Here is a 26,996-nt window from a genome sequence, read left to right as displayed (position 1 = left end):
CTGGTCTACAATTCCTGAGTGCAAGTCATCCGCCTGCCTTGTTCTCCCAAAGTGCTGGGACTACAGGCATGAGCCACCCTGCCTGGCCTGGATTTACTTTCTTTCTTTTTATTATTATTATTATTATTGAGATGGAGTCTCACTCTGTCACCCAGGCTGGAGTGCAGTGGTGTGATCTTGGCTCACTGCAACTTCCGCCTCCTGGGTTCAAACGATTCTCCTGCCTCAGCCTCCCGAGTAGCTGGGACTACAGGCGCATGCCACCAGCCCTGGCTAATTTTTGTATTTTTAGTAGAGACGGGGTTTTGCCATGTTGGCCAGGCTGGTCTCGAACTCCTGACCTCAGGTGATCTACCCACTTTGGCCTCCCAAAGTGCTGGGATTACAGGCGTGAGCCACTGTGCCCAGCCTACTTTCTTTCTTAAAATAGCTCTTGCTTGCTCCTACCATCTTAAATAAAACTGTCAAGCTAGAAAAAAGCCACACCACTTATAAGTAACCTATTTTTCTCTCTATCCTTTCATTTTTAATTAAAGGCACCCTCACTTGATTTCAAATTCTACTTGAAGAGGATTCACTATAGTGGGAAGGAGACGGGCAAATGCGGAATTGAGATCTCTAAAGCAATGAAAGGATTTCCCAAACACTTCATTATAATGAAAAATCCCTCTCTCCTTTCTTACCAGAGTAAGTAATATGAGAGGATCAATCATGCAAATAAATAGCTTCAATGGACAGTCCCTTTGGGAAATGCCTTTTCCCCTGTGAATCTCGGGCTGGCTTACCTCCTGTGACTTCAGGATGTCAGGAAGGTCCCCAGCTGCACAGTTTCTCCTCTGAGGTTAATAGACCGCTTCTTTCACATGAGCCCTGACTGACTTAAATGAATAAGCTAGGATCTGGTCATTTGTAGTTCTGTCACAGAGCCAGGATGGCTGCACTAGGGAATGGGAATTTTGATAGACAGAAGGCAAATGACAGGGACTTGTAGAAAGCCCCAAACAGCATGAGGAAATTGGGTTTCCTCTGGGAAAGAGAGACAGGACTCCAACAGGTGGGCTATGAGTAGAAAATAAAAGGGCAAGACCATGGATATTAAGTTTGCCTGATTTACAGTTCATCAGTGAGCTGGGGGAGGCAGAAGCTGAAAGGACTTTTTTGGAAAAGAAATAAACAAATGAAAAATAAGCAACGCTATTGTTTTGTAATTAAATACAAATTAAATCAATTAGAAAACTAAATTTAAAAATTTCAAGAAGCCGGGTGCAGTGGTGCATGACTATCATCCCAGTTACTCAGGAGGCTGAGGTGGGAGAATCCCCTGAGCCCAGAAGTTCAAGGCTGTAGCGAGCTATGATTATGCCACTACACTCCAGCTTGGGGGACAGAGCGAGACCTGAGACCCTGTCTCTTAAAAAAAAAAAAAAATTCACCTAAAAATTACTTTGCTTGTACTGTGATTTTTGGGATCATTGGATCTTCTGACCTTTAGAGTCTTGGTTTTTGGAGTAACCACCCATGTCCCTCAAGACAAGGCCAGAGGTTGGCCATGCTGAGTGGGTGAGAAGGGGGGTAATGTGGGGGCTATTGGGAATTCTCTTTAGGTGCTCAGGTTCTGGAGAGAGGGCATGGCATGTGTGATAGCGATGCTGATAACATGTCTCTCTCTAGGTTTGTGCTCCTTGTAATTTGCTCTCACCTTGTTAACGGAGGATAATATGTTGCTTCTTTCCAGATACAGTGTCCTCTGCTCAACTCTCGTAGTCTCAGAGTTTAAGAAGAAACACAACTAGGGGGCTTGATATTACATTTTATCAGGATTCCCATCCATGAGGTAGAGAGAGGGAAAGTGTATTTAGTAACAGGCATGGCACTTTGGAAAAGTTACTTCATTTTCCGGTTCCTCAACTTTCTTATTTGGAGAATAAGGGTAACTTCAGTCTTACCTTATAATGTTGTTGTGAGAATTAAATGGCATTAAGCTTTGAGCATTTTCAACAGACGGAGGCGCATAATGAAGTGTTAGCTATGAAGACAATGACAAATAATGATTATTGGGTGTTAGACCCTCTGCCTTTGATACCTCATTTAATTCTCAAAACCATTGTTTTAATGTAAGCATTTTCAATCTGTTTTACAGTTAGGGCATCTAGTTACAGAAAGGTGAAGTAACTCTCTCAAGGACACACAACTAGTAAGCTTCAGAATAAACAGGGATTGAAACTTAGGTTGATCGGGCACCAAGGCTCCCACAAGTTTCCACACCTCCGCCTCCCAGTGGGCACATTTTTACTGGAACCTCAGCCCTCTGAAAGCTTCCACTGTATTCCTATAGCAGTTCTGAAAGCTGCCATTGTACTCCTATAGCAGATCTAAAAGCATCTACTGTGTTCCTATAGCACCTTGCTGGATCTTTCTGGTGAATTTCCCCACATCCTGATTTTATTTTTTTCTTTTCAGCAAACTTTCCCCTGTAAATCCCTCCTTCAGTATAACCTTGTTAGCTTTGAGGACACACCCCTAAGCCTGGGCTTACAGTGCTGCTTCTCCCCACCCCTTTCCTTTGCTTCAGTTTAAAGTGTCACGAGATGCCTCTGGTTCTCTCCCTTTGCTTTTAGCCCTCACCGGGGGCAGGAGGGACCAAGGCTGGGCCCAGAACACATAGTCCTAGGGTAACAGTGAAGGGGTCATGAGGGGACAGTGACTCCCTTCCAACCCCTTCTTCATAGGGACTGTTGGCAAACAAAGAAAATCAACTGGGAAAATGAAGACCTGCTGGTAAGACAATAACTCTGGAAAGAGTGGTGGGGAGACAGGGCTGGGGGTCCTCAGAACCAAGGGTCTGTATTTTTGCAGCAGTGGGTAAGATGAGAGTAGGTGAGCCTCAAGGTGAGAGACAGAGAGAGAGAGAGAGACAGATGAAAGAGTAAGACAAGAGGGCAAGCGTGAGAAACCGAAGACAGACACAAAAAACTGAAGACAGACAGAGGAAGGGAGAGAAAGTGACAGCCACAGAAAAAGAGAGGAAGGAAATCAAAGATGAAAGAAACCAGAGACAAAGAGATAGGTACCAAAACAGTGGGATAGGTAGATACCAAGAAGGTGAGATCAATAAAACAACAAGGACAGTGGGGTCTGGAAACATGAGTTCCTTACATCTCTCAGTAGGGTTTCAAAGTAAAAATGAAGGCTGGGTGCGGTGGCTTATGCCTATAATCCCAGCACTTTGGGAGGCCGAGGGGGGCGAATCACGAGGTCAGGAGTTCAAGACCAGACTGACCACCATGGTGAAACCCTGTCTCTACTAAAAATAGAAAAAGTAACTGGGTGTGGTGGCATGTGCCTGTAATCCCAGTTACTCAGGAGGCTGAGGCAGGAGAATCGCTTGAACCCGGGAGGTGGAGGTTGCAATAAGCCGAGATCACGCCATTGCACTCCAGCCTGGGTGACAGAGCGAGACTCCGTCTCAAAAAAAAAAAAAAAAAAAAAAAGAGAAAAAAAACTATACTGAGATTTGATCACCTTACATTAATTAGGTTTACCAGGTTTGAAAATATGAAAGTAGTTCCCATCTGCAGGGACTCCTGTTTGAGTCACTTTTCTTCTCTCTTCTTCAGGAAAATTCCGGTTTTCTTCTTTGTGTGCAGTTTCCTGGAACCCTGGGCATCTGCAGCTGTCAAGCGTCGCCCCAGTAAGGGCCATAGTTTCTAGACTTTCAAAGATCACTTATTCCCAGAAATGCTCAGGCAGGGCTGTGGCTGAGTGAAGACTGAGTGAGGCATCCATGGTCCTTCACACCCTTACTCTTCAATCCAGCTTTAGGGCACAGGGATACATTAGTAGCTGGTTTTCCATGGTCAATGCTGGGTATGGAAAGTAAGTCCTGTCAGTAATCACAGTTGGTAGGAAGGCCAATCTGTGTGCTGCAGTGCCCAGTGCAGTGCCTAGTACAGATGGTGATTGGTAAATGTTGGGTGAATACATGGATGAATGAATAAATAGACTGATGGATGGATGGACCTCAACAATTTGGGGTGAAGAGAGTATAAAGAGCATGTATGATGTACCATTATGGTTAGGGCCATGCTTTTTTTTTATTTTTGTTTTTTTGAGATGAAGTCTCACTCTGTCACCTAGGCTGGAATGCAATGACACAATCTCGGCTCACTGCAACCTCTGCCTCCCAGGTTCAAGTGATTCTTCTGCCTCAGCCTCCCAAGTAGCTGGGACTACAGGCATGTGCCAGCATGCCTGACTAATTTTTTATATTTTTAGTAGAGACGGGCTTTCACCATGTTGGTCAGGCTGGTCTTGAACACCCGACCTCAGGTGATCCGCCTGCCTTAGCCTCTCAAAGTGCTGGGATTACAGGCATGAGCCACGCCGCTGGGCCCATGCTTCGTAACTGAATGATACTTTTTCTGAAGTCTAGAGAGTCTCTGTTGTCAGATGAATCTTAGCAAGGCACTGAGGTTGGATATTTCCAAGAAGCCTTCTGTGGTGGTGAAAAAACTCTCTTCCCTTTGACCTTCCATTTGTGTAAGAAGAACACAATTCCATCCTATGATTTCTTATCAAATTGAGGATTTAATCCTTCTCATGATTATTTTCTTCTTCTTTTTACTCTTCCCAGTTCTAAGATGTTAGGAGTAAACTAGTCGGGACTTTTATTTGATCTCTTAGAATGAATTTATGAAATCAAATGCATCCTCTATATTTTATTTAGGATTAGTGAATCTCAAGACTTCCCCAGGCCCCTATATCTGACAAAGATTCCTAAGAACTCTACTCTCCAGAAGCCCCACTGAACAGGACCAAGGTTGGCTCTGGAATCTCATTGGAATCCTAAAATTTGTGGTGTTTAAGGAACATTTTCTAGCCCAAACCACCAGGAATTTTCCAAACAGACTTCTGACCCTGTGCCATTCAGGACACCATTCAACTTTGGTTTCAAAAGGAACAAATGCCTAACCTCTTCAAAACGAACATTTTCCCAGCCAGATTATTAGAGCAACTTTGTGCCTTGCATCCACCCCTTCCAGGATGAGTTGCAGGTGGATGGATTATAATCATAGAAGCATGGATGTAAAGCCAAACACTTTACCTCTAAGCAAGCTGGTATAATATTGAATTTTAAATATTTATTATTATTGATACATCCTGAAATCTTTTTTTTTGTGGTCAATTGCAATTTTCTGATTCTAAATTTTATTTTTATTATTATTATTATTTTTAATTTTATTATTATTATACTTTAAGTTAGAGTGGATGAAGTAGAATGACATGCTATCTCTTTTGCAGGATTCCCTGTCAATTCCAATTCTAATGGTGGAAATGAACTCTGTCCAAAGATCAGGATTGGCCAAGATGACTTACCAGGTGAGTAGCAATGTACCCTATTGAAAATGCATGCTTTCTATAAACCTGATTTTTTTTTTTATTGGGGAAAGTTGTGGAAAGAAATAAAACCAATCTCATTTTAGACTTTTCATTTTGTATTCCCATTCTATAGGGTTTGATCTGATCTCTCAGTTCCAGGTAGATAAAGCAGCATCTAGAAGAGCTATCCAGAGAGTAGTGGGATCAGCTACATTGCAGGTGGCTTACAAGTTGGGAAATAATGTAGACTTCAGGATTCCAACTAGGTAATCTATCAAAAATATTTTAATCCAATTATCTGACTCAAATGCATTAAAAATGGATAGCTATCTAATGTTAGAGTTTTCTTATGATCAGTGTTTCTTGGATTATAGTTGTATTTAAAGATGAAGAAATTTATTTACCTGCCTATCTTCAGTACCTGAATACTGCATTTCATGTTTTCAGTATGTAATTTACTTTCCATTCCAGGAAAAAGCATCACTGAGACTATTATACATTGATTCAGGACATGTTCTTATTACCTTGCTTTCTGTTTTTCTATAATTTGTCTGGTTTTGACTGAAAGGACCCTCTGTGAAAAGTGCCAGAGGGTAAGCATAAATTTAACTAGGAGCCACAGAGTGGTTAGAAGACTCACAATGGTGCTGTTCAAGTGTCCTGGTGCTGAAATAGAGCCACACGTCCACTGCTTGGCTCCTGGCAGACATCAAACCAAAGCAAAACTAAAATAACTATAATAGAAACAACGATAGTAATACCAACAACATCAAATCCTCCACTTCACTGATTTCTTTGTCTGGAACTAAGCTTTTTGCTCTTTATTTATAACTGAGGTACTTTAGTGTGTAAGTGTTGAGTCCTGTCATCATTATGAATGAATCTCAGCAATTTAGTTTTGATATCACCTAAATACCTTATTTATGATTATGATAATTATTATATGCTTTAGCACACTGTAAAAAAACTAGAATTAAGATTCCTTTAGTAGATAAATGAGACAATTAGGACTTCAGTAGAAATTAAGTTATAAAGGTAAATAATGATTAATTAGAACAATAAGATAATATAGAAACTCAATGTATATAAAAATAAAAATTTTGAACAAATTAGAAGACTCTGATACAGTAGTACCAGATTACAGCTAGAAATTAATATTTTGAACATACTCTGTATTATTGTATAATAAACAATAGTACATTACATGAACTCTTTCTATAAATTTACTAATTAACATTAATTTCATTCTCATCACGACCCTGTGATATAGGGTCATTATTAACCTTTTTTTTCTTAAATCAGGGATCCCAAAAAGTTTAATTTACTTGCATAAGGTGAGTGGGTTGGAACATGCTGGAAGGACTGAATCCCAGGCAGAATGGTTGCAAAGGTTTTACTTCTAACCACTACTTCATACTGACTCTGGAAAACCATTCACATCTGGAAAGATTAAAACCATGATAACAGTGACATTCACTTTTTTTCCTCATAATTTCTTTTCACATATAGAAGTGCCAGTTGTGTTGCTAAATAAGCTTTAAAAATTCAGTTTCTTCTTTCTTAAATAATTAAGCAAAACATGAGGTCCTCAGTGCTGACCTGATTTTCTCTTCTAAGATTTGAGGACTGTCATTAACTCTTAAGTTCAGAGATTGATCAATTTGATGCCACGTGGCTTCCTTACCTCCTGCTCATCTTCGTTGTTGCCTAGAGCTATCACTAAATAGTTTACCCAGGCTATATTTAATGTCTCACATTTGCTACCCTTGACTCCCTGTCCCCATAAGGACTAAAAAATCTTGTTTTACTGTCAAGGCTTATTAAAAGATAAGGAAAGAAGGAGGAAGAAATTAGGAAAAGAAAGTAGGAGAATAAAAAGAGAAGGAGGAAAGTTAGAGACTCAGACATGGAATTCCAAGTAAACAGTAACGTTTATTCTTGGGAAAATACTTAGACTATCTTTACTTCAGTTCCCTCAGTTTAAAATTAGGAATAATAACTATGTCATGAGGTTGCTATGCAGAGTAGGTGTTCATAACTGGAGAGTGCTTGAAGAGCCCAATCCACACTGGTATTGGGTAAGTGTTTATTATTAGTGGTGAAGAGCACTAGAAGGAGAGAATGCATGTATATGAAAGTCTTTTCTCCTTACAGGATCCTTCCTTTACAATCTGCCCTCCAAGTCCTGCTAATTCAAAAGCTGGTTGACAAGGAGACTAGGGATGGGAATTGCTCTCGGCCATACAAGGTGTAGACAATGTTCCTATAAAGGGACTTTCTGTGCTGGAGAACATAGGCTCTGAGACAGTGAAAGAAACTATTAGCAGGATCTTTGTGGGAGGAAAATATTACGGTATATGGAACTAATGTTATAGAGTCACAGTTTATCCTTATTTATCTTTTCTGTTTCTTTTGAAAGACTTAAGAGACACATACTTTTTTTTTTGCTGTTTTTTATTCCTTATTTTAAGCATAATAGCTTTACACTCTCAACTCCCACTAACAAACATGTTATATTTATTTTCCTTAAAAACACGGTCTTGTTTGGGTTAAGGTCACAAACAAATGTTTCAAGGTCCAAAGACTATTTAATCTTTCATTCAAACCCTTACAATTCTTCATTTAAGGTACTCTTTGAAGCCTGTAATATAAGAAAATAAATCATTTATAGATACAGCTTCTTTTAAATTATGTATGCTGTCAAGTTTACTTATTGATGTGCATAGCATATTTGCAAGAACCGAATTTCAGGTATTCCAAGAAAAGACAATGGAGATGACTTTTCACAATTAGACTTGTGAGACTTTTAAGTGGTCTTAGGTATATACAACTACATATATATTTTATTAGTAAGAATACCAAAATGAATTTTCTCTTCTTACCATGTTGACACACTATACTAGCCTAGTTTAAAAGATCAAAGATCAATAACGTGATAATCTAAATTATTTCTACATATATTCACATACATATATTATCTTCATATATACAGAGAGAAAGAGACAGCTACCATTAGTTTAACAATGTATCTATAATTGAGGTATTCATTTAGCAATCTCAAACTTACTCTCCATCATTTTAAATTAATTATTTTCTTTTTTACTTTTTGGCATTACATACACCAAGTCAGAGATAAATTAAGACATTATGTTCTTTCCTATCTTTAACATAATCTCTTCATTGAGTGGGAAAGATTGAATGAAACACAAATTGGGAGAACTCCCTTAGTTAACTTCAGGATGTACTTTCACAAGAGTCACCTAAACACATTACTGTGACTCCCAGAATTGAAACAAAATAGATTTTTTAAAGGAAACTGATTAAATTCTACAGTTTTGCTCAGTATATCTATAGAGAGATATATAGATAACACAGATTAGGTTATTTTTGAAGCCTGGAAAAATAATGCTTAAGGAAGAGAAGCAGCAGCATTAGATTTTTATCTTCCTTTTAAAAAACCTCATGCTTCAACAATAACTATCTTGGACAAAAATAAGAAAATAAATTATTTAAGCATCTGGTTAAATCCAAATCATTAATTAAAAATAATAATCAAAATAATCTATTTATAATTTAAATGGACACTTGCCCAATTTCACAATTGAGTAAAACTTTGAAAATTTATCTCCCAGCTCCAAATTTATTGAGGTAAGTTAGGTAAGATGTACAAACTTCCATAAGGTTTTATAATTATACAATAGGCAATGCATTTTATTGTGAATAGTGAATCTTAGCTTCTCTTCTAGAGGTTATTCCAGAATAGATATAATTCTGAAAAATATGAAGTCAAAGAAAATGTGACAAACTGATTGAGAAACAGGAAATATATTAAAAACAAATATCTGGAGTCATGTAGTAGACAGTTTCACATGGGGAAAATAGGTCAGTAAATGGTTCTTGTATAATTTTTTTCTTTAGCTCCATATTGAATATTTTAAAATGTACACTTGATGGATATAAAACATAGGTAGTGAACTAAAACTTTGCAGTAAGATTAATACATGTCACCAGTGAAAAAAAGGTGTATGGATAAAATCATTCATCCCGTACCCTAAATACAAACCAGTTATATTACAAAGTAATGGTTAAAAAAATACTTTTGTGACGAAAGAGTATTCAGATGAAAAGTTAAGCTTTTTGTTATCTTTAGAAAACTAACAAAGTGATAAAATTTGTTGAGATAGTTGACTCATTTTATTGAGGGCTTATAAAAATATTTGTATAGAAAGAAGTTAAAGATTTGTTTATGTTGGTATAAGACATAATAAAGTTTTATAATTAAAATCAAAGTAAAGATAGAAGATCTTAGCAAATTAAAGAGGGCTACATAACAAGAATTTGACTTGAAGGAAGGTTATTTGGGATTCTGGGCCCGGGTTCATAACTGTTCTCAGAAATATAAAATTTTTATTGTTTAGCAGAGAAAATTCATTAACATTTAGTTTGCCTAGCATTTCTTCCTTGCTTAGGAATTCTTCTACGCTTAGAAGGAGAAATGTAAAAAGACATAATGTTCAAGTCCTTGAAAGATGATGCTTACATTTAACATGCTGATTTTTAAAGTTCGGTCTTCAGCTTTTAGCAGCTTGGCTTCAGCAGAAGAATATCCAGGTAGCTGGTGCAGCTCCAGACCATAGTCTCTGTATAGGGTAGAGATGCCTCAGGGACACTACTGATTTTATTCTGCCATTTAAAGCAGTAAAGGAGTTAGCAATGATACAGACTTAGTTGGCAGATTAAGGAACAACTGGGCCGGATGCAGTAGCTCACACCTGTAATCCCAGCACTTTGGGAGGCCGAGGCAGGAGGATCACCTGAGGTCAGGAGTTCGAGACCAGCCTGACCGACATGGCGAAACAACGTCTCTACTAAAAATACAAAAAATTAGCCGGGCATGGTGGTGGGCGCCTGTAATCCCAACTGCTTGGGAGGCTGAGGCAGGAGAATCGCTTGAACCTGGGAGGCAGAGGTTGCAGTGAGCTGAGATAGCGCCATTGCACTCCAGCCTGGGTGACAAAGTGAGACTCCATTAAAAAAAAAAAAAAAAAAGAAAAAAAAAAGCAACAACTGAGTTGCAGTAGAGAAGTAAGAATTGGTCACTTTTCCCTTGTCACACATCCAGTGTCAAACTGCTACTTTAACATCATAATTTGAACTCCCTAAAAAAAGACAAACATCCTCAGTGTGAAGAAGCTCCTGAAGTCCTCAGTTACTGATTCTCAAAATACTTATATGGGTCTGGGATATAATTGTGGAGTGGAATACCCAAGCAATTATGGAAATAACAAATAATCTTAACATGCTACTTTAAAATAAAAAAATTAGAAGCTGCTAGCTGCTTTAATTAAATCGTTTCATAAGCTAGTATAGCTGATTTACATTCCTAATGATCTCCTCTCTCACTTGTGAATGAAATGTTGCCAAGAACTTTGCAAGAATGTATTTTTTGGCTGAGATGAAATTGCTGAACAGTAGCTCTTTGGGTAGTATAAATAGTAATATTGTTGGGATTATGTGGCATTGGGAACCTTCCTTAGCCATGAGGGAGGGTGTTTTTAAAATGTGTATTTTAAGACGGACCATGAATGTACACGAATGATTGAACTTCTGTAAAGGTCTTTATGAACAGTCATGAAAGAACAAACGGTACATAGGTTTTTACACTGTGGCCTTTCTGTAGGTCTGGCATCTAAAATGGCCTCAAAAGGGAATATGGTAAATACATATGGGTACAGGAAACAAGATTCGTATTTACTATTTAAAAATTTTACTCAGGAATTTATATCCCAATGGACTGCCTGAAGAATACTCCTTCTTGACAACATTTCGAATGACTGGAAGCACACTCAAAAAGAACTGGAACGTTTGGCAGATTCAGGATTCCTCTGGGAAGGAGCAAGTTGGCATAAAGATTAATGGCCAAACACAATCTGTTGCATTTTCATACAAGGGACTGGACGGAAGTCTCCAAACGGCAGCCTTTTCGAATTTGCCCTCCTTGTTTGATTCCTGGTGGCATAAGATCATGATTGGCGTGGAGAGGAGTAGTGCTACTCTTTTTGTTGACTGCAACAGGATTGAATCTTTACCTATAAAGCCAAGAGGCCCAATTGACATTGATGGCTTTGCTGTGCTGGGAAAACTTGCAGATAATCCTCAAGTTTCTGTTCCAGTAAGTATATAACCACACACTATGGCAGATTAAAGCAAAACCAGATTGGTAAAAATGAGTATCTCAAGCATCTTTGATAATCAGCTGAGTGTAGCATGTCCCAGATGGAATTTGGTATCAGAGGAAGTTCAGTAGGTAGCTTCTGGTCTTGAGGAGCTTAAAGTTGGAAAGTGTTACAGGCCCACCTAGTGCACCCAGAGTCTTTCTGAGGCAACTTAGAAAGAAAGCCATACTGATGTGGCACATGTTGTGTACACATGACTTATAAAAATATTCAAAGTAAGGTTGAGGTGGGTGACAGATTCAGTTAGTCAAGAATCCCATGCTTCTTGGAAGCAATGCACTTTGAAATGAAAGGATTTGGATTGGCAAAAAGAGAGGAGAAAGTACATTATAGCTGAGGGAAACACCATTAAGGGAAAAAGATAATAAGTAGATCACATTCAAAGGCCTAGGGACTCGCTGATTTGGATGATGTATGTATATGAAAATGTGTGTGTGTGTGTGTGTGTGTGTGAAAGAGAGAGAGAGAGGAGGGTGAGACATACTATCTTCAGAGTGGTGAGAGATGAGGTTAGAAAGCCGTATGATGTCTGGTCAACAAGAATGAAAGTTACATAGATGCATAATATTGATTTATTTAGAAGTAGGTCTTGCATGATGTATTGTAGAAGTGAAGGGTTTTAGAGCTCTGTTCATGATTTTACTGCAGAGATCCCCAGATATAAAAGTAAGGAATTACATGTTGACACAATAATTGTGCCAACTAGTACAAGATAGTTCTATCATTTAGAATTGTTATACTTTGAGCAATGCTTTAAAAGGATGTTTTATAATATTATGATAGGAATTTAGAAAATATATCTTAGAGGACAAGTGTTCTTTTGAAGGAAACAAAGGAATTTAGAGCTCAATGAATAAACCTTGATGCCAACCTCTCTTTCTCTCTCTCTTTCTCTCATACTAATATGGAGCTGTTAAATTCTAGTCACAAAACCCATATCATGGAGTGTAGCAGGGTGATACAATGATTTCAAATTGTTTCTGTGCACGTCTCCAAAGAAGAAAAGGTTATCAGGGATCTCAGTAATGGAATTGTTCAAATAACTTGTTTTCAAGGGAAGTATTGTGATTAGTGTGAAGGGTAGTGTGAAATTTCTATATTCTGTGATGGACAGGAAGCAATTTGTAACTGCTGTGTTACTGCTCTGGCTTGTAGACTCTTGAGAAAGTATTTCTTCACTTAATGAGTTATCACACCTCAAGTGGCTGGGTTAGAAAGCCGATTGGACTACTGTTGTGCCATCTTGAAATTCTGTGCAGCAAGATCTTTGCAGTGACACTGGAAAGGTTCTCAGACAACACTGAACTTCTGCAAATAGCTGTTCATTTCTGGGCTATGGGTGAAGGGGAAGATACTTTAGGTTACCTCCTCACAAACATCAGTCAAGTATTTTAAACATTTTAAACATTTTAAACGTTTATTTATTTATTCATTAGATTAAAAATACTTGCCCTTGTAAGACTAAATTCTGTGAGCTAAGATGCTATTAAATTGTCTTATTGCCAGAGCAGTAAACTAAAGTCTCGCTATTACTTCATTATACTATAGCCTTGCCAATAATGTCAGAGCTGATTGTAGATTTTTCTGCCAACTCTATTCTCACATCACAGTGGAGACCAGTTAGTACCAATTACTTTCTATTTTATTCTACCACATGCAGGAGTGTAACCAGAAACCTGGCAGTTTTACATTCTGCTTCTGGTCCACCAAGGAGCTTTTCTAAATCAGTATACCACAGCCAGTGTGAAAAATATTTGAAATCGTCATGTACAAGTGTCTTCCTTCAGACTGAATTCTGACTCCCTTATCAGGAAACACAAAAAAGACTTGAGCCTAACAGCCCATTAATATTCCATATTGGCTGATGATGGTAGAGGTGTGACAGTGACAATGATAGCTAAACTAGATCAAGGTTATAGGCCAAAAAAATCCTATCCACGTTTAACAACTGGAAGTGACAATGTGAAATTCAAACTTCTCACCAAAATGTATTTCTCAAACTTCATTTTAAGAATTAGAACACTATGTAAGAAAAGCCAACTTACACTTTTTTAAAACATCATCTTAAGATGCTTAATATACCAATTCAAAGTTTTTGAAATGCTTTTATTCCCATTAACTTATTTGATTCTTGCAACAACCTTGTAAGATGGAAAGTAGAGATAGCATTATCTCCATTTCTCAGCTGAGGAAGTGAACTCACACAGATCTATTAACTTGTAAGAAATAGTGTTAGGCACAACATTTCTAATCTACCTTATCTTCTGCTATGCCAACTAGCTTTACTTTGGGAAAAAGAAAAATATATGCAACCATATATTTTTCCTTATAAAGAATCTCATTACTCTTACTTTGAAAGGCATTTGTGATTTGCCTTCAGAATTTACTTTGCAGGAAAAACCAAATAAATTTTTAAAAAGTGGGAAGTTTGTACAGTATAAAACATGTCCTCAGACATTAATCCAACTTGCTTATTTACCTAGTAAACTTTTATTGAGTATGTAAATATTGGGTATACAAAGAGAAATAAATCACAGACTTTCTCTTCAGTCTATTGAGAATAAAGAGTTGAGACAAGTAAACAATCATCACAATATAGCATGATAAGGACCATGATAGTGGCCAGTGCTGCATGCTAAGAAGCACATAGGAAAAAAATCTCCTCACTCAGATAAGAGCAGGGAGGCATGAGAGTGGGGGCCAGGGATGTTTCCTAAGGGATTTGATGTCTGAAAGGAGTCCTGGGGATGAAAACATCATCCAGGATAAGACAAGGTGCAATGTTTCAGACAGATGGACTCTCATTTGGAAATTCCCACATGGGTCTGTTCTTCCCTTTTCAAGCTTTGTTAGTGTTCCCACGTTGTTCCTCATTTTTGAAAACTGAAGGTAGTCACACACTCATAGAAGCCCATAGACAAAGCCTGTGTGTCCATGAGTTGTCCTTAGTCCCTTGTTTTAACTTTATGGCCTATTTTCTTAGACTTCTCGCCAATTTGGTTGAAATCCGAAGTTGCTGACAATTGCTGAAGATGAACAATGACTACCTGTCCCTTAGAGGACGTAGAGAGTGATGGGTAGTGATATGGACATATTCTGAGAGGCAGAAGAACTATACTGATAGGTCACCCTTCTCTCAATTTGGAGAAGGCAAAAATTCAATATTACTATGTTAGAAATTTTAAATGAAAATGAAATAGCATAAAAAATACCATAAAAACAATAAGAAAAAGTATAGTTTTACATTTTCCTTCATGCAATTGCATTCATTCTAATCTATGACACTCTACATTAATTGAATACTTTTTTTCAGAGTCGACCCTTGCTTTTCTTTAGTAAATAAATCAAAAGCAAAATATCCCTTCTAAAGGGATTATCAGATGTCAAAAAGTAACCCTAGGAACTTCATAATAAACAATGCGATTGGAAACCACATTTGATAGATCACTGATGCTAAAAGAGTCACTTATATGGTACTTGTTTGCTATTTTCCCCCTGCCTATCCTATCTTACATCCCCTTTCCTTTTCTAAGTTGAAAAAGGAAGCCAATTTCAAAAGGTTTTCATAAGCTTGTGATATAGCTGTTCACGTGGTCTACCACTCAAACATCTTCTCATCATTCATGGTTATTTAGTGGGCTCAGAGCATTTTATATTTTTTCCCAATGCACTGCTGTAATACATTGTTAGTTTGATTTTAAAGCAATAAATCTCATATATTTTATTCTCCTTTGTGCCAATATTTTAGGATGGTGCCATTTATCCCACTGCAAAGCTTGGTTTCCTGGCAGCATACCATAAAAACATGTTATTTTATGACAATTTCTTTATTGTTTATTGTCAGCATGATAGCCTAGGAGAATTATTTGTTACAGCTCTATTAGAAAACAAAGTTGGCCTTTCTCCCTTTTCAGAGATATATGCTGGGAGTTTGGGCTTGTTTGAGGGGTGATAAAAGTTTATGTGGCTTAACAAACATGTGATTCAAACCATTCTTCTTTTTACCTGTGCATATTCCAAAGAAGCCAACATGGAATGTGATTAATCGGACAGACTTACTGCTTTAAAAAGTATATTATCAAATGCGTGATTCTGTGTTTATTTTCACTAGATTCAGAGAAAATGTGAGAACTGGCAAAACTGTTGTTGGAAAAGCTATATGTACTTTTCTCCACCTACAGAATTAAATCACACTAAGTTCCAAATGTAAAAACAATATGTTTCATGAATTATAACATGGGAAAAATAAATTATGAAGCTGTGATTAATATTATTTCTGATATTTGAGAATTACTATTAGAAAGTTGTGTTTTTAGTGATTTAGGAAATGCATACTATCTATTACTCATAAAACTATTAAGTCTGCTTATTATGTTGTTTTTGACAAGTACATCTTTTACAAATACTTTCAGTTGGAAGTAAAAATTAAATTAAAAAGAAAAATGGCAATATTTTCTATACATATGGATAGGAAATATTTTTATAAAATTTTGATTTGATTAAAACAGTTTTGAGTGCTCTCAGAACAATTTTATTTTATATTTTGGAGATGAAACTCAGCCTGCTGCATTGTAGACCATATTAACAACCTCAGCTGGATTTTCCACTAGGTGGCAATGAAATGAGGAAACACAGAACTAGAGCTGGTGATGCAGCAGAAGCCATGATTGGAAGCAGGGGCTGTGGATAGCTAGAATAAAAACCGAATAATGATCAAACTTTCTTTTAATAGAAAACTAAAAACACTGAATTTTTTTATTGGTCTCAGCCGTGCCCATAGTGTTGCAATAAAAAAAACAGTGTGCTATTAGATTTTTATTTCTATAAAAATATACATGGGCTAAGACCATAAAGAAATCTTTGTTCATGTTAATCTCTGCTTGGTTAGTTTCTTTGGTTACAGTGTGGTGTCAGTAGAATCATGGGCTTTCAGAGCTGGAGGAAACTTTGCATCTAATCCAAACCTCTCAGTTTATCATGAAGAAACTGGAACCCAGACAGGGGAAGGGAATTGCCACAAATCATGATCAAACCAGAAAGGCAAATACTATCAATTCTTTCTTCACTATATTTCTTATCCATCTCTATGTACTCATTCATTAATATTCAGTAACTATTTATTAAACATCTGCTAAGTTATAGGCCTTATTTTAGGTGGTGGTGAAAGCAGATGAAATTAATTCTCCAATGTCGCTTACATTCTGGGTAAAGGAGTCATACACTGTAAATACATAAGTATATGTGGAGTATGCCAGGTGGTCATAAATGCTATGGGGAAAAACGAAGCAGGATATTGGAGTGCCTTGAGTGAGGGCCTCATTGAGAAGAAAATACTTTGGCAGAAACCTGAAGGAGTTGAGAGAATTAGCATCTGGATATCTGGGGGAGAAGGATTCCAGGAAAAGAGAACAGTGAGTGGAAAAGGGTCTGGTGTAGGTGTGTGATGTCTGAGAACTCCCTGGCAGCCAGTGTGGCTGGAATGAGACTAAGAAAGGAGGTACTGAGGCTGGAGAGGTAACATGATGGAGATGTGGTTGAGAAATTGTGTTAGTACTTTGGCTTTCACACTGTGTGAGATGGGTGCCTACCAGGTGGTTTTGAATAGATAAGCAACATGTTCTCATCTTTTAAAAGGATCTCCTTGGCTGCTATTTTGATAACATATTGTAGGAGAAGGGAGAGAAGGACATAAGCATGTAGGAGCAAAGGCTACTTAGGAGCTACTGCAATAATTCAGGCAGAGACAGCCTTGGTTTAGACCAGGGTGGTGGTGGAGGTGATGCAAAGTGATCCAAACCTAATATATTTTGAGGTAAGGAAAACAGGATTTGGGGTATGAGAGAAAAAGAGGAATCAAGGATGACACCATTACTTTTGGCGCGAATAATTGGAAGTATAGACGTGCCATTTACTGACATGAGAGACACTGTGGGAAGAGCAGGTGTCAGGGAGAATCTCAGGAGTTAGTTTGGATATTGGAGTTAGTTTGATCGTTACTAGACATCTAGATGAAGTTGGTAAGTAGGCAGATGTATGCTTTCGGAGTTCAACAGATAGGTCCATCTGGGAATAGAACTCTGGGAATTGTCAACATACATATGGTATTTAAAGTCAAGAAATCACCAAGAGACAAGTGTAATATAGAAGTCCAAGAACTGAGCCCTGAAATATCTCTAAATGAAAACATTTAGAGATTGCTGAGATGAGGAACATTTGTCAAAAGAGATTAAGAAGGAGGGATCCATAATATAGGAGAGGACCAGGAGATTGTGGTGCCCTGAAAGTCAAGGAAAAATAGTATTTCAAAAAGGATAGAATAAGAAACTGACTCATATGCTGTAGATAGGTCAAATAGTTGACCATTGGATTTAGAAATCAAAGAGAGTGATCTTGAGAAAAGACCCATTGGAGTGTTGGGAGTGAAAGCCCAACTGAATGGGTTCAAGAGAAAATGAGAAGAATTGGAGACAATAGTTATAGACATCTTTTTTGAATTTTGTGTAAAGAGGAACAGAGGATGGCAGCTGAAGCAGTATGTAAAATGTGGGGAGGATTTTTTTTTTTTTATCTGACAGATGACTTAGGATGCCTCATCATAGTTCAGAGTGTAACACTTCTTGTTGCTTTACTGCAGTAGCCCCCTTCTGCCTCAAAGGATTAGGCATTTATGACCAAATGAATTTCCTCAAAATGCCCTCTAAATCAAGGAAGATTTCCCCATCCTTATCTTTTGCAAAAAAAATCTTCAAAGACAATTTAATAATAATATACCAAATAATATTTAAATTCCTTAGCCCTGAAGTCAAGGTGAAAAAAAAATCTGATGTCTACTTTGCCCCAGCAAATTTGGTCTCTTCTCTATATACCACTTCCTACCCTTGGGACTTGCTGTTGTAACCCCTCTATGTAAACCCTAATCTTTACCCTCCGTGTCTCTGCTTATAATAACAGAAGTGGGGCTTCAGGGCCCCACTCATATATGTGCATGCACATATATGCGCGTGTTATATGATCCCTTCATTGATGACCTGAGCCAGAAAAATACTTCTGTCATCTCCACTGCTATAGTATTTATCATCAAAACATTTTCTGCTTAGATACTGCCTTATATGGTAGACATTTTTGTGTCTTTCATGGTGTCTATCCCAAAGCACATGAATGTGTTATATGAAAATATGTTGAATAAATAAACGAGCATGTCGCTGGTCTGCTAACTCCAAGTCTACTGCTTTCTCCTTTCACCATTTTGCTGTAGCCTTTGGGACAGTGTTGAGTTAAATATGAGTGCTGCCTACATCCCTAGCACTATGTCTGGAACAGCATGGTTTAGTCTACATAGAATTAGGAAATTTTCTAATTTTGAGGCAGCTCAGAGCCTCCTGCTCAGTAATCAGGAAGCTTCACTTGGAGGAGGTCTTTTATGAGGGCATAAACCAACATTTGGTCATAAACTGAAAGGAAAGATGAGATCTGAGAATTCAAGTATTCTTTTAAATCTTTGTTGTCATTGAAGACAAAAGCTTAATGAAACATCTGTCTTATTAAAGAGCTAGTTTTTTCGTGTTTTATAGTTGTAAAATTTAATCATAATTCAATTTGCAAAAATCAAACCTTGTGCCAATCTCATTAACATTGAGCCAAGTTTCATAGTCATTAACATTCTCTCTCAGGAGGAAAAGATAGTTGTCTGCAGTTAGTTTTTGTTTAGTTCTTATGAAGGACTTAAATACCTTATTAATCTTTCTCAACAACCTGGCAAAATAAGTAGAAATCGTTAACCTTGGTAAAAGAATAGAGAGTTGGGGCCAAAATTCCTTGCTTAAATGTGTTGTCAGCTGGGCATTACTGTAACCTTGAGGATTGAATTATACCTTTACATTGTCCTATAGAAAATAATTGAATAGGCCAGATGCGGTGGCTCACACCTATAATCCCAGCACTTTGGGAGGCCGAGGCGGGCGGATCAAGACATCAAGAGATCGAGACCATCCTGGCCAACATGGTGAAATCCCGTCTCTACTAAAAATACAAAAATTAGCTGGGTGTGGTGGTGGGTGCCTGTAGTCCCAGCTACTCGGGAGGCGGAGGCAGGAGAATCACCTGAACCCAGGAGGCGGAGGTTGCAGTGAGCCAAGATTGTGCTACTGCACAACTCTTGTTGCCTGGCAACAGAGTGAGACTTCATCTAAAAAAAAAAAAAAAAGAAAGAAAGAAAAGAAAAGAATTGAATAATCCTAAATCTGGGCAGATGTGAGGAACCTTACATTCACACACCACTCAGTTCTCCTTGAGACAATGGAGAAACATTTTATGTTGAGAAGGATGGCTTTTGCTAGGGCATTTTATGTTCTGTTTAGTAGATTTAAAACAAACTTATTTATTTATTTACTTGTATTTTTCTTGTCTCGCAAATTATAAACCCAGTGCGGAGAGGGGAATATCTTTGGTTTCACCAGAATGTTTCCTTAGCGTTTGGCTTCTGTTGGGACATCACAAATGTTGACTAAAGGACTAAATTAGTTGTAAACATCACTGCACTCACACCAGACGAAAGGACTAAATTATTTTTCACATATATTTTGTCAGTGAGTATTCAAAGAGAAGAATGATTCCAGGTATGAAAATGAGAAATGTGTGAAAATCAGCATTTTACATGTATAACGAAAGTGACTTTTACCAAGGCACTCTGCCAATCTTCCTTCAAAATAATTAGCATGCAAATTGGAATTCATATTTCTTGCCAAAAAACAGTTGTTGTATAGATGATTATTAGCGTGTAGGTGGTGTTTATGTGGATGCGCAGATGTGTTCAGAAACTCTTGATCTATGTGGCACTCTGAACAACCCAGCCTGTATTCACAGATGAATTACATTTCATTCCCCCATTATCCTGTGCCACAATTGCAGCTCGCATATTTAAACAGGTGTACCAATTTATCCAGAGAGAATTACATATTTGAGAAAACAGTTTAATGAATTACTTCACATTTGCAATAAGTAACTTTAATGAACTATTGAAACAAAAGATATAGGTTTTCTGGTTAGCCAAAACTTCCTTTTGTTAAACTTTCCCTTCCTCTGTTGGTAGGAAGGAAAGACTTCATTCTTCATTGTCTCTCCAATTTTGATCTTCTGTTCAGTGATCTCAACTCTGGATGATTCCAAAACAGTGAAAAAAATTATGTATTTTTGTTCTAGGTTTAGGAGCTCTAGAATCCATTTGGCAGGTGGGATGACGTGGAAATCTCTATTGCATGAAAGAAAAGAAGTAATGCTTAGATCTAGGACCTGGATACTCACCCAGACATTTGCATAACATCAATGACAAAGAAATATGGATCCAGTTTGAAATGCCTAGCCAGAAATCTCCTTAATTAAGAGATACCAGCATGGCTTATGGCTATAGGCTTCCTATGGGATATGACATTTTAATTTTTTTTGCCTTGTCACCTAAGGATCTTTTCAGATTCAGACCTGGCAACACTTTCCTTGCTCTGTTTGTTTCCTGCTACCCTCTTTTTTTATCCTGTAACACCTGCTAACAATGTAAGAAGTTGTCAGAACACATTTGGATTTCAAATGTCTAGAAAGTTACATCTTTTCAACCAATGAATAAGATTATATAAAATTAAATATTACATATCTTTATCTCCTGAGTCTTGTATTTCCTTCTCACTACCTTCATCTTCAGTCCTTACATTTCCATTTTAAGCTGTGACCACTCCACGGAGAAGAATATCTTCTCCAGTGTGCAAATTTTTTCCAAGACTAGATTTTCTTTCTTCTACTTGCCCTTCTGATTGCCACTTTTTTTTCTGTCTGTCTCTAATCTCCCATCTAAAATCTTACAGCATATATTCCCTGTAGAGTTCAATAGCCCTGGGTTTCAACCCAGACTCTGACACTTATTAGTTTGTGACTTGGACAGTTTCTGTTCTCTCTGAACCTCATTTTAATAGGATCTACATCTTGAGATTGTCATCAGAACAGAAATAGAAAGTTAGTGCTGGTGATCTGTTTCCAGGCTAGGGGTATGCTGAAATAATTCAAAGCTAAAGACATCTATACCTAATCAGAGAAACTTGTGAAAGGCTTCCAACCCATTTCCATTAGAAAACTTGTATTCAAGGAAAAGCAAGAGTCCTGGTCCAGTGTGCTCAACCAGTTCAAGTTGATTTCCAATTATTTAACAATTAGACGCAGGTATAAACTCACCTCTCTCTTGAATGACCAGCTTCAGTCGTTCAAAAAACCTTATCTGACTGTCTACTACCTTTCTCCAGTTTGAACTTCAATGGATGCTGATCCACTGTGACCCCCTGCGGCCCAGGAGAGAAACTTGCCATGAGCTGCCAGCCAGAATAACGGTGAGTCCCCTGACTACCTGCAAAGGCCACTTCTACCCAGCTCAACCCTCTCCACCTCAACACTTTCCCATCTTGCCACCTCCCCAGCACCCCTCCTCCCCACTCTCTTTTGCTAAGAGAGCCTGTGCTTTGCTGTACTTACTAGAGAAATATTAGGGAAGCACAGTTCATACTTTCGACCTGGTGGGTAGAAACCACCTGCAGCCTGGCAGGTAGAAACCACCTGCGGGTGTGTGGTTCTCCCTTTGGTAGCTTATGGACCCTCCTCCCTTACTCTCAAACATATCCAAGAACACTTGAGGTCTACTGGCCAGCGCTGGCACAGGCCACCCGGGAAGTCTCCCAGGACAGCCAGAAGCTGCACTGGGGTGGATGGGATGGAGGCAGAGCTGCGTGCTCAGGCCTTGCCTATGCGGCGGCAGGGAAGGGGTTAAGGGCGACTGTTGTCATTCTATCCGTCCTCCCCTGCCCCCTAGCTCTCCTCCAATCCCAGGACCCTCTCCGGGGCCATTCATAAACAGGGGGAACGCGCGCCTCCCAGGCCTGGACACCTTGGCAACCGCTACTCCCGGGGGTGCTTTTTCTGCGGGGACGAAGTGCCACCTATGCGAGTGGCGGGTCTGGAAGCCTAGAGGGGGAAGCAGGCTGCAGAGCCGGGCCAAGGGATTAGCGGAGGGCGGCGGGCATGGCCTGGACTGCGCGGGACCGCGGGGCCCTGGGGCTGCTGCTGTCAGGGCTCTGCTTGTGCGCGGCTCAAGTAAGTTGCGAGCGAGTTTGAGGGGTGCTTTTCTCACTTTCTCCCCATCTTTTCTTCTCCAGCCCAGCCAGACCACCGACGAGGTAAGTTGGGGGAAGGAAGTGTTTGCATTTTTCAAGCGCACACGAGGACAAGTGGGGTCGCAGCGGTCGAGGGAGCTGTGAGGAAGGCGCGGAGCATCCCCAGCGCTCTCAGACCCGCGCTTCCTCCAGTCTCGAGCACCTGCCGCGAGTCCTATCGAAGTCCAGAGCCCTAGATGACCCCTTGGTCTAGGAAGGGGGGCCCCTCCCCCACTTGGGTCCTCCCTACTGCAGGCTCTGGCGCTGAAGGTAATAGGTGACTCCAGACCGAGGTTTAATTCTTAGCCTGTTATTGCTTCTTACTTCCTGCACCTCACCCCCTCCCCCGCCCCACCTCCTGGTCACTGTCAAGAGCAGGCCTTGCTGGAAAAGGCGGGAATCCAGGCGCGCTCCCTCTCCCGCTCCTCCAGCCCGCGGTAGCTGCACTAACCCCGAGTCCAGCTAGCGGTGCTGGCGGCTCAGGGATGGAACCGGGCGGCCCTGGCTCCCATCAACATTTCAGCAGTTTCCCAAAGGCTCCAGCGCCTCCCGCCTCCTGCGCGGGGGAGGACCCGGCGGGAGGCATAAGCCCAGCTGAGGTTTGAGGTTTCACTTACAAAGACCCCATTGTAACCTGTTTGGTCGTTGCAGTTTAGAAAAACAAAGTTTTCGTTGATGAAAGAGTCTTTCTTCTTTTTCTTTTTTTAATTCAGAACGGTAAAAAAAGCCCCACATTCCCTAAGCAACACGTTTATGCTATTTCAGACGCCAGCATTCCGTCTAGCACCATCAAAACGTAGCTGTTTGCAAGCGATAAAAGGGGTCACGCCCTAGGGTCAGTCTGAAATTTGGTTTAATTTTGAAGCGAGATGCAAAGTCCTAATTCAAGGGATTGAGGGAGTGTCACTGCAGGTAAAACTGAAATGAGGCCAGGCACTGGTCTCAAGGCTGCCCTGCCCTACTCCTCCCAAATCTTTTCCTCAAGTATAACCCCCACCTCCCCATTCTACTGGACAAAGATCCTGGTGTGGAGTCTCTGTTCTTGGCTGTTCCATTCTGGCCAAAACACTGACCTGTAATGACTGATAAATCGAGGTATCGAATGAGCCCCATTTTCATTTTTGAATCCTTTCGAGGATACAAAGGCGTTAGACCCTCCCTTTTCCACAACTCCTCCTGGGTTTAATGCACTCTGCAGAGGTGAGATCCAGTGAAGCCTCCCCCAACCTTGGGGGCGTCAATCCTGCTCTAGTCCCACAGTTTAGCTCATCAGAATATGGCGGAGACCAAAGCTGCACTTGCTTGGAAGTCTGAGACATTTTTGCTTTGGGTTAAAAACCCGGCCTCCTCTGGAAGGTATCTTTTACCCCACGGCGGCGGGGGCTTCAGGGCACTGCGCTCAGTTGCTCCCTGTTGCCCGATGTGCTCCACTAACCTATGTCTGCTATTTTTGCCAGAGAGGTCCCCCGGGCGAGCAGGGTCCTCCCGGGCCTCCAGGCCCACCTGGAGTTCCAGGCATCGATGGCATCGACGTAAGTTTCTGTCTCCAGGCCACCTCTGTTCCCCAGTCCTGCCCTTTCTTATTCTTTTCCCAGGGCTCCTGTGGGTTTTTTTTTTAGAGAGGACCAGGGTCTCCCCTTCCTGCCACCCCACTTAAAGGCAGGATCAGACATGGGCGAGAGTTGGGGGTTGGATCCTAGGAGCCCGGGGATTTTTGGAGGGAGAGGTGTCCCTGTTGTCCCTGTTGGTCATGAACCTCCACGTTTGACCCTTATACCATCCCCATCCGTGAAGTGAGCTCTCCTGGGATTGTCCCAGTGGGGTCCCCAGCCTATCCCGCTCATAGACTGCTCTCCCTTTTTCTCCTACCCCTCCAGGGTGACCGAGGTCCTAAGGGCCCCCCGGGCCCCCCGGTAAGTTGATTGGAGCAAATGGCGCCCCACTTCCTTCCTTTAGACGTGTTTTGCAGCCCCCTGTTTCTGAAGGGTCTCAACTTTGCACTTTTTTCTCTCCTGCCCCCGCACCCTTCTCCCCCTGCTCAGGGTCCTGCAGGTGAACCGGGAAAGCCAGGAGCTCCAGGCAAGCCTGGCACACCTGGCGCTGATGTGAGTAGGCGAGTGCTGGGAGGGCGCCCAGCCTGGGGTGTGTGGTGGGTACGCGTAAGTGTGTGTGTGGGGGGGGGGGTAGGGGGGAGGGAGAAAGAGAGAGAGAGAGAGAGAACGCGCTATGGCTCTAAACTTGGCCTCCTGCCAGCGCCTGACTGATCGTGGAGCTGGCAGCTTTTGCAAAAGGACTTGTGAAGGTGAGGATACCTCCCTCTAGGAGGCGTTGGCATTTCCTCCTCCTAGAAAACAGCAGCGGGTACCGGCTTCCTGTCTCTAACCGTGACCTCACAGTGCACGCTGTGAACTCTCAGCCCCACTGCGGGCAGAGGGGGTACGGATGGCAGTAGATTGTACTGGCTTCGGCTTACCTGCTGTGAGCCCACTGGCAGGCTTCTGGAAGCTAGCCTTCGCCCTTGCTCTTTCACCGGCACTCCCTGCATTAATTTAGAAAAAGATCCTGCAGGTAGGCAAAGGGCCAGAGCACTCCTAAATCCCAAGGAATGTGAAAAAGAAAGATGCACTTGAAGTGAGTGGGGATGTGCGGGGAATTTAGAAATTCAAAACTAGATTTTCCTCTTTCCATGGAGATTTTCTGGCTGGCATTACTGGCAGAAATGAGCTGGCTAGGACTGTATGAAGATTGAGAACCAGCAGGCTTTCTCCAGTTTACCCACATCTCCATCAAATGCTGACTTATATGGTAAACCTAATACTAAATAATACTTCTTCAGAGTAAAATGACTTCAGGATTCTCAGCTTCTCCTCTTTCCATGCATTCTAACAATATGTAATGAGGACCCACTACAGACCAGTCCTTGACTTTGTCCCTGGAATATGAAGTGAAGTAAGAAATGGCGTCTGTTCTTAGAGAGCATACCATGGAGCATCACTCAAGTTATTCTTCAAGTTACCACTTTATGTGTTTTCCAAAAACTAAAGACTTTTCTAAATGAAAGAAAGCACTTGAAAACCTATAATTATGATTTCCAAGAATTTTTGACTACAGTTTAAGACATATCCTTCATTTTGAAAGAAAAATAAATAACTGGATTTTTACTGTTATTAAGGTGTGCTTTCTTTGTCAGGATTCCCATAATGAATGTGTTTGTTTATACTGTGTCTATACTATTTAGTGTTTTTTTTTTTTGTTTTTTGTTTTGAGACGAAGTTTCGCTCTTGTCGCCCAGGCTGGAGTGCAATGGCGCGATCTCTGCTCACTGCAACCTCTGCCTCCCGGGTTCAAGCGATTCTCCTGCCTCAGCCTCCAGCTTCCTGAGTAGCTGGGATTACAGGTGCCCTCCACCATGCCCGGCTAATTTTTGTATTTTTAGTAGAGATGGGGTTTCACCCATAGTATTTTAGGAAATAGATCTTGGTTTACATTTCAAAGCCCCTAGTTTGAACTTTCTTTGTATGCAAATTAGCAGTACAGGAGGCACCCAAGGACTAATATTTGGATAGTAAAAACTGAATCTCAAACAAGCATTTGTATTAATATGAACTGAAATAATATAACTTGTTGGCAATCAAACTCTTTGAAACGTGGATAATTACTTGAAATTGTCATACCATAATAAAAAGAGTCTGACAAATGCAAGGCTACTGAACAAACTGGTAGCCTAATGTAGCTTGAATTTATTTCTATATTCCTTTGAAATTTCAATCAGCCTTTAGTTTTGGATGAAAAGAAAATTCCTGACTAAATTAAAAAAATTATTTTGGTAAATAAAATATTTATTTTGTATTTCAAAAATTTATTTTGGTAATTGAAGCATAAATGGGTCATCTGAATCATTGTCTTGCTATTAAACTGCAATATAATGTTAGACAGAAAGCTAGACTTATCTGACCCTCAATTTAATAGTGCTTTTGTAGCTTACTCAACAAATTCTTCTCTTTACCTTATACCATGGTGTCATAAAGACAATCCTTGGTTTTGCTTATAAAGTAATTTCCCCACTGTAACAGAAATTTTGGATAAACAAATGAAAGTGCTTTGAAATTTTTAGAAGTACAACATAGAAAACAATTTCAAGTAAATTTTTCTTTGTCTATATTTGCAGACCCACTGTGCAGCATGAACCAGATTTCAA

General features: G+C 39.9%; 1 protein-coding gene across 4 annotated transcripts in view; it reads left to right on the top strand.

Annotated features, from left to right (window-relative positions):
• COL9A1 (collagen type IX alpha 1 chain) overlaps positions 1-26,996 on the top strand; it is a 207,954-nt gene that overhangs the window by 111,350 nt on the left and 69,608 nt on the right. For 2 of the 4 annotated variants that reach the window (XM_054492376.2, XM_054492375.2), the window contains 11 exons: positions 537-687; positions 2,730-2,778; positions 3,618-3,691; positions 5,302-5,379; positions 5,513-5,645; positions 11,155-11,551; positions 21,899-21,982; positions 22,802-22,822; positions 24,256-24,330; positions 24,676-24,711; positions 24,841-24,903. In XM_054492376.2, the coding sequence (XP_054348351.2) occupies positions 627-687; positions 2,730-2,778; positions 3,618-3,691; positions 5,302-5,379; positions 5,513-5,645; positions 11,155-11,551; positions 21,899-21,982; positions 22,802-22,822; positions 24,256-24,330; positions 24,676-24,711; positions 24,841-24,903 (1,071 nt within the window). In that variant the 5' untranslated portion in view covers positions 537-626. Of the gene's footprint in view, positions 1-536; positions 688-2,729; positions 2,779-3,617; positions 3,692-5,301; positions 5,380-5,512; positions 5,646-11,154; positions 11,552-21,898; positions 21,983-22,522; positions 22,740-22,801; positions 22,823-24,255; positions 24,331-24,675; positions 24,712-24,840; positions 24,904-26,996 lie in introns of those variants that run through there. The other 2 variants (XM_054492378.2, XM_063666312.1) reach the window with 2 other exon arrangements.

This window comes from Pongo pygmaeus, chromosome 5, assembly GCF_028885625.2.
Source record: "Pongo pygmaeus isolate AG05252 chromosome 5, NHGRI_mPonPyg2-v2.0_pri, whole genome shotgun sequence".
NCBI classification, from domain to species: domain Eukaryota; kingdom Metazoa; phylum Chordata; class Mammalia; order Primates; family Hominidae; genus Pongo; species Pongo pygmaeus.
The sequence above is the reverse complement of the archived record's forward strand: the minus strand, read 5'-3'. Positions and strand labels throughout refer to the sequence as shown.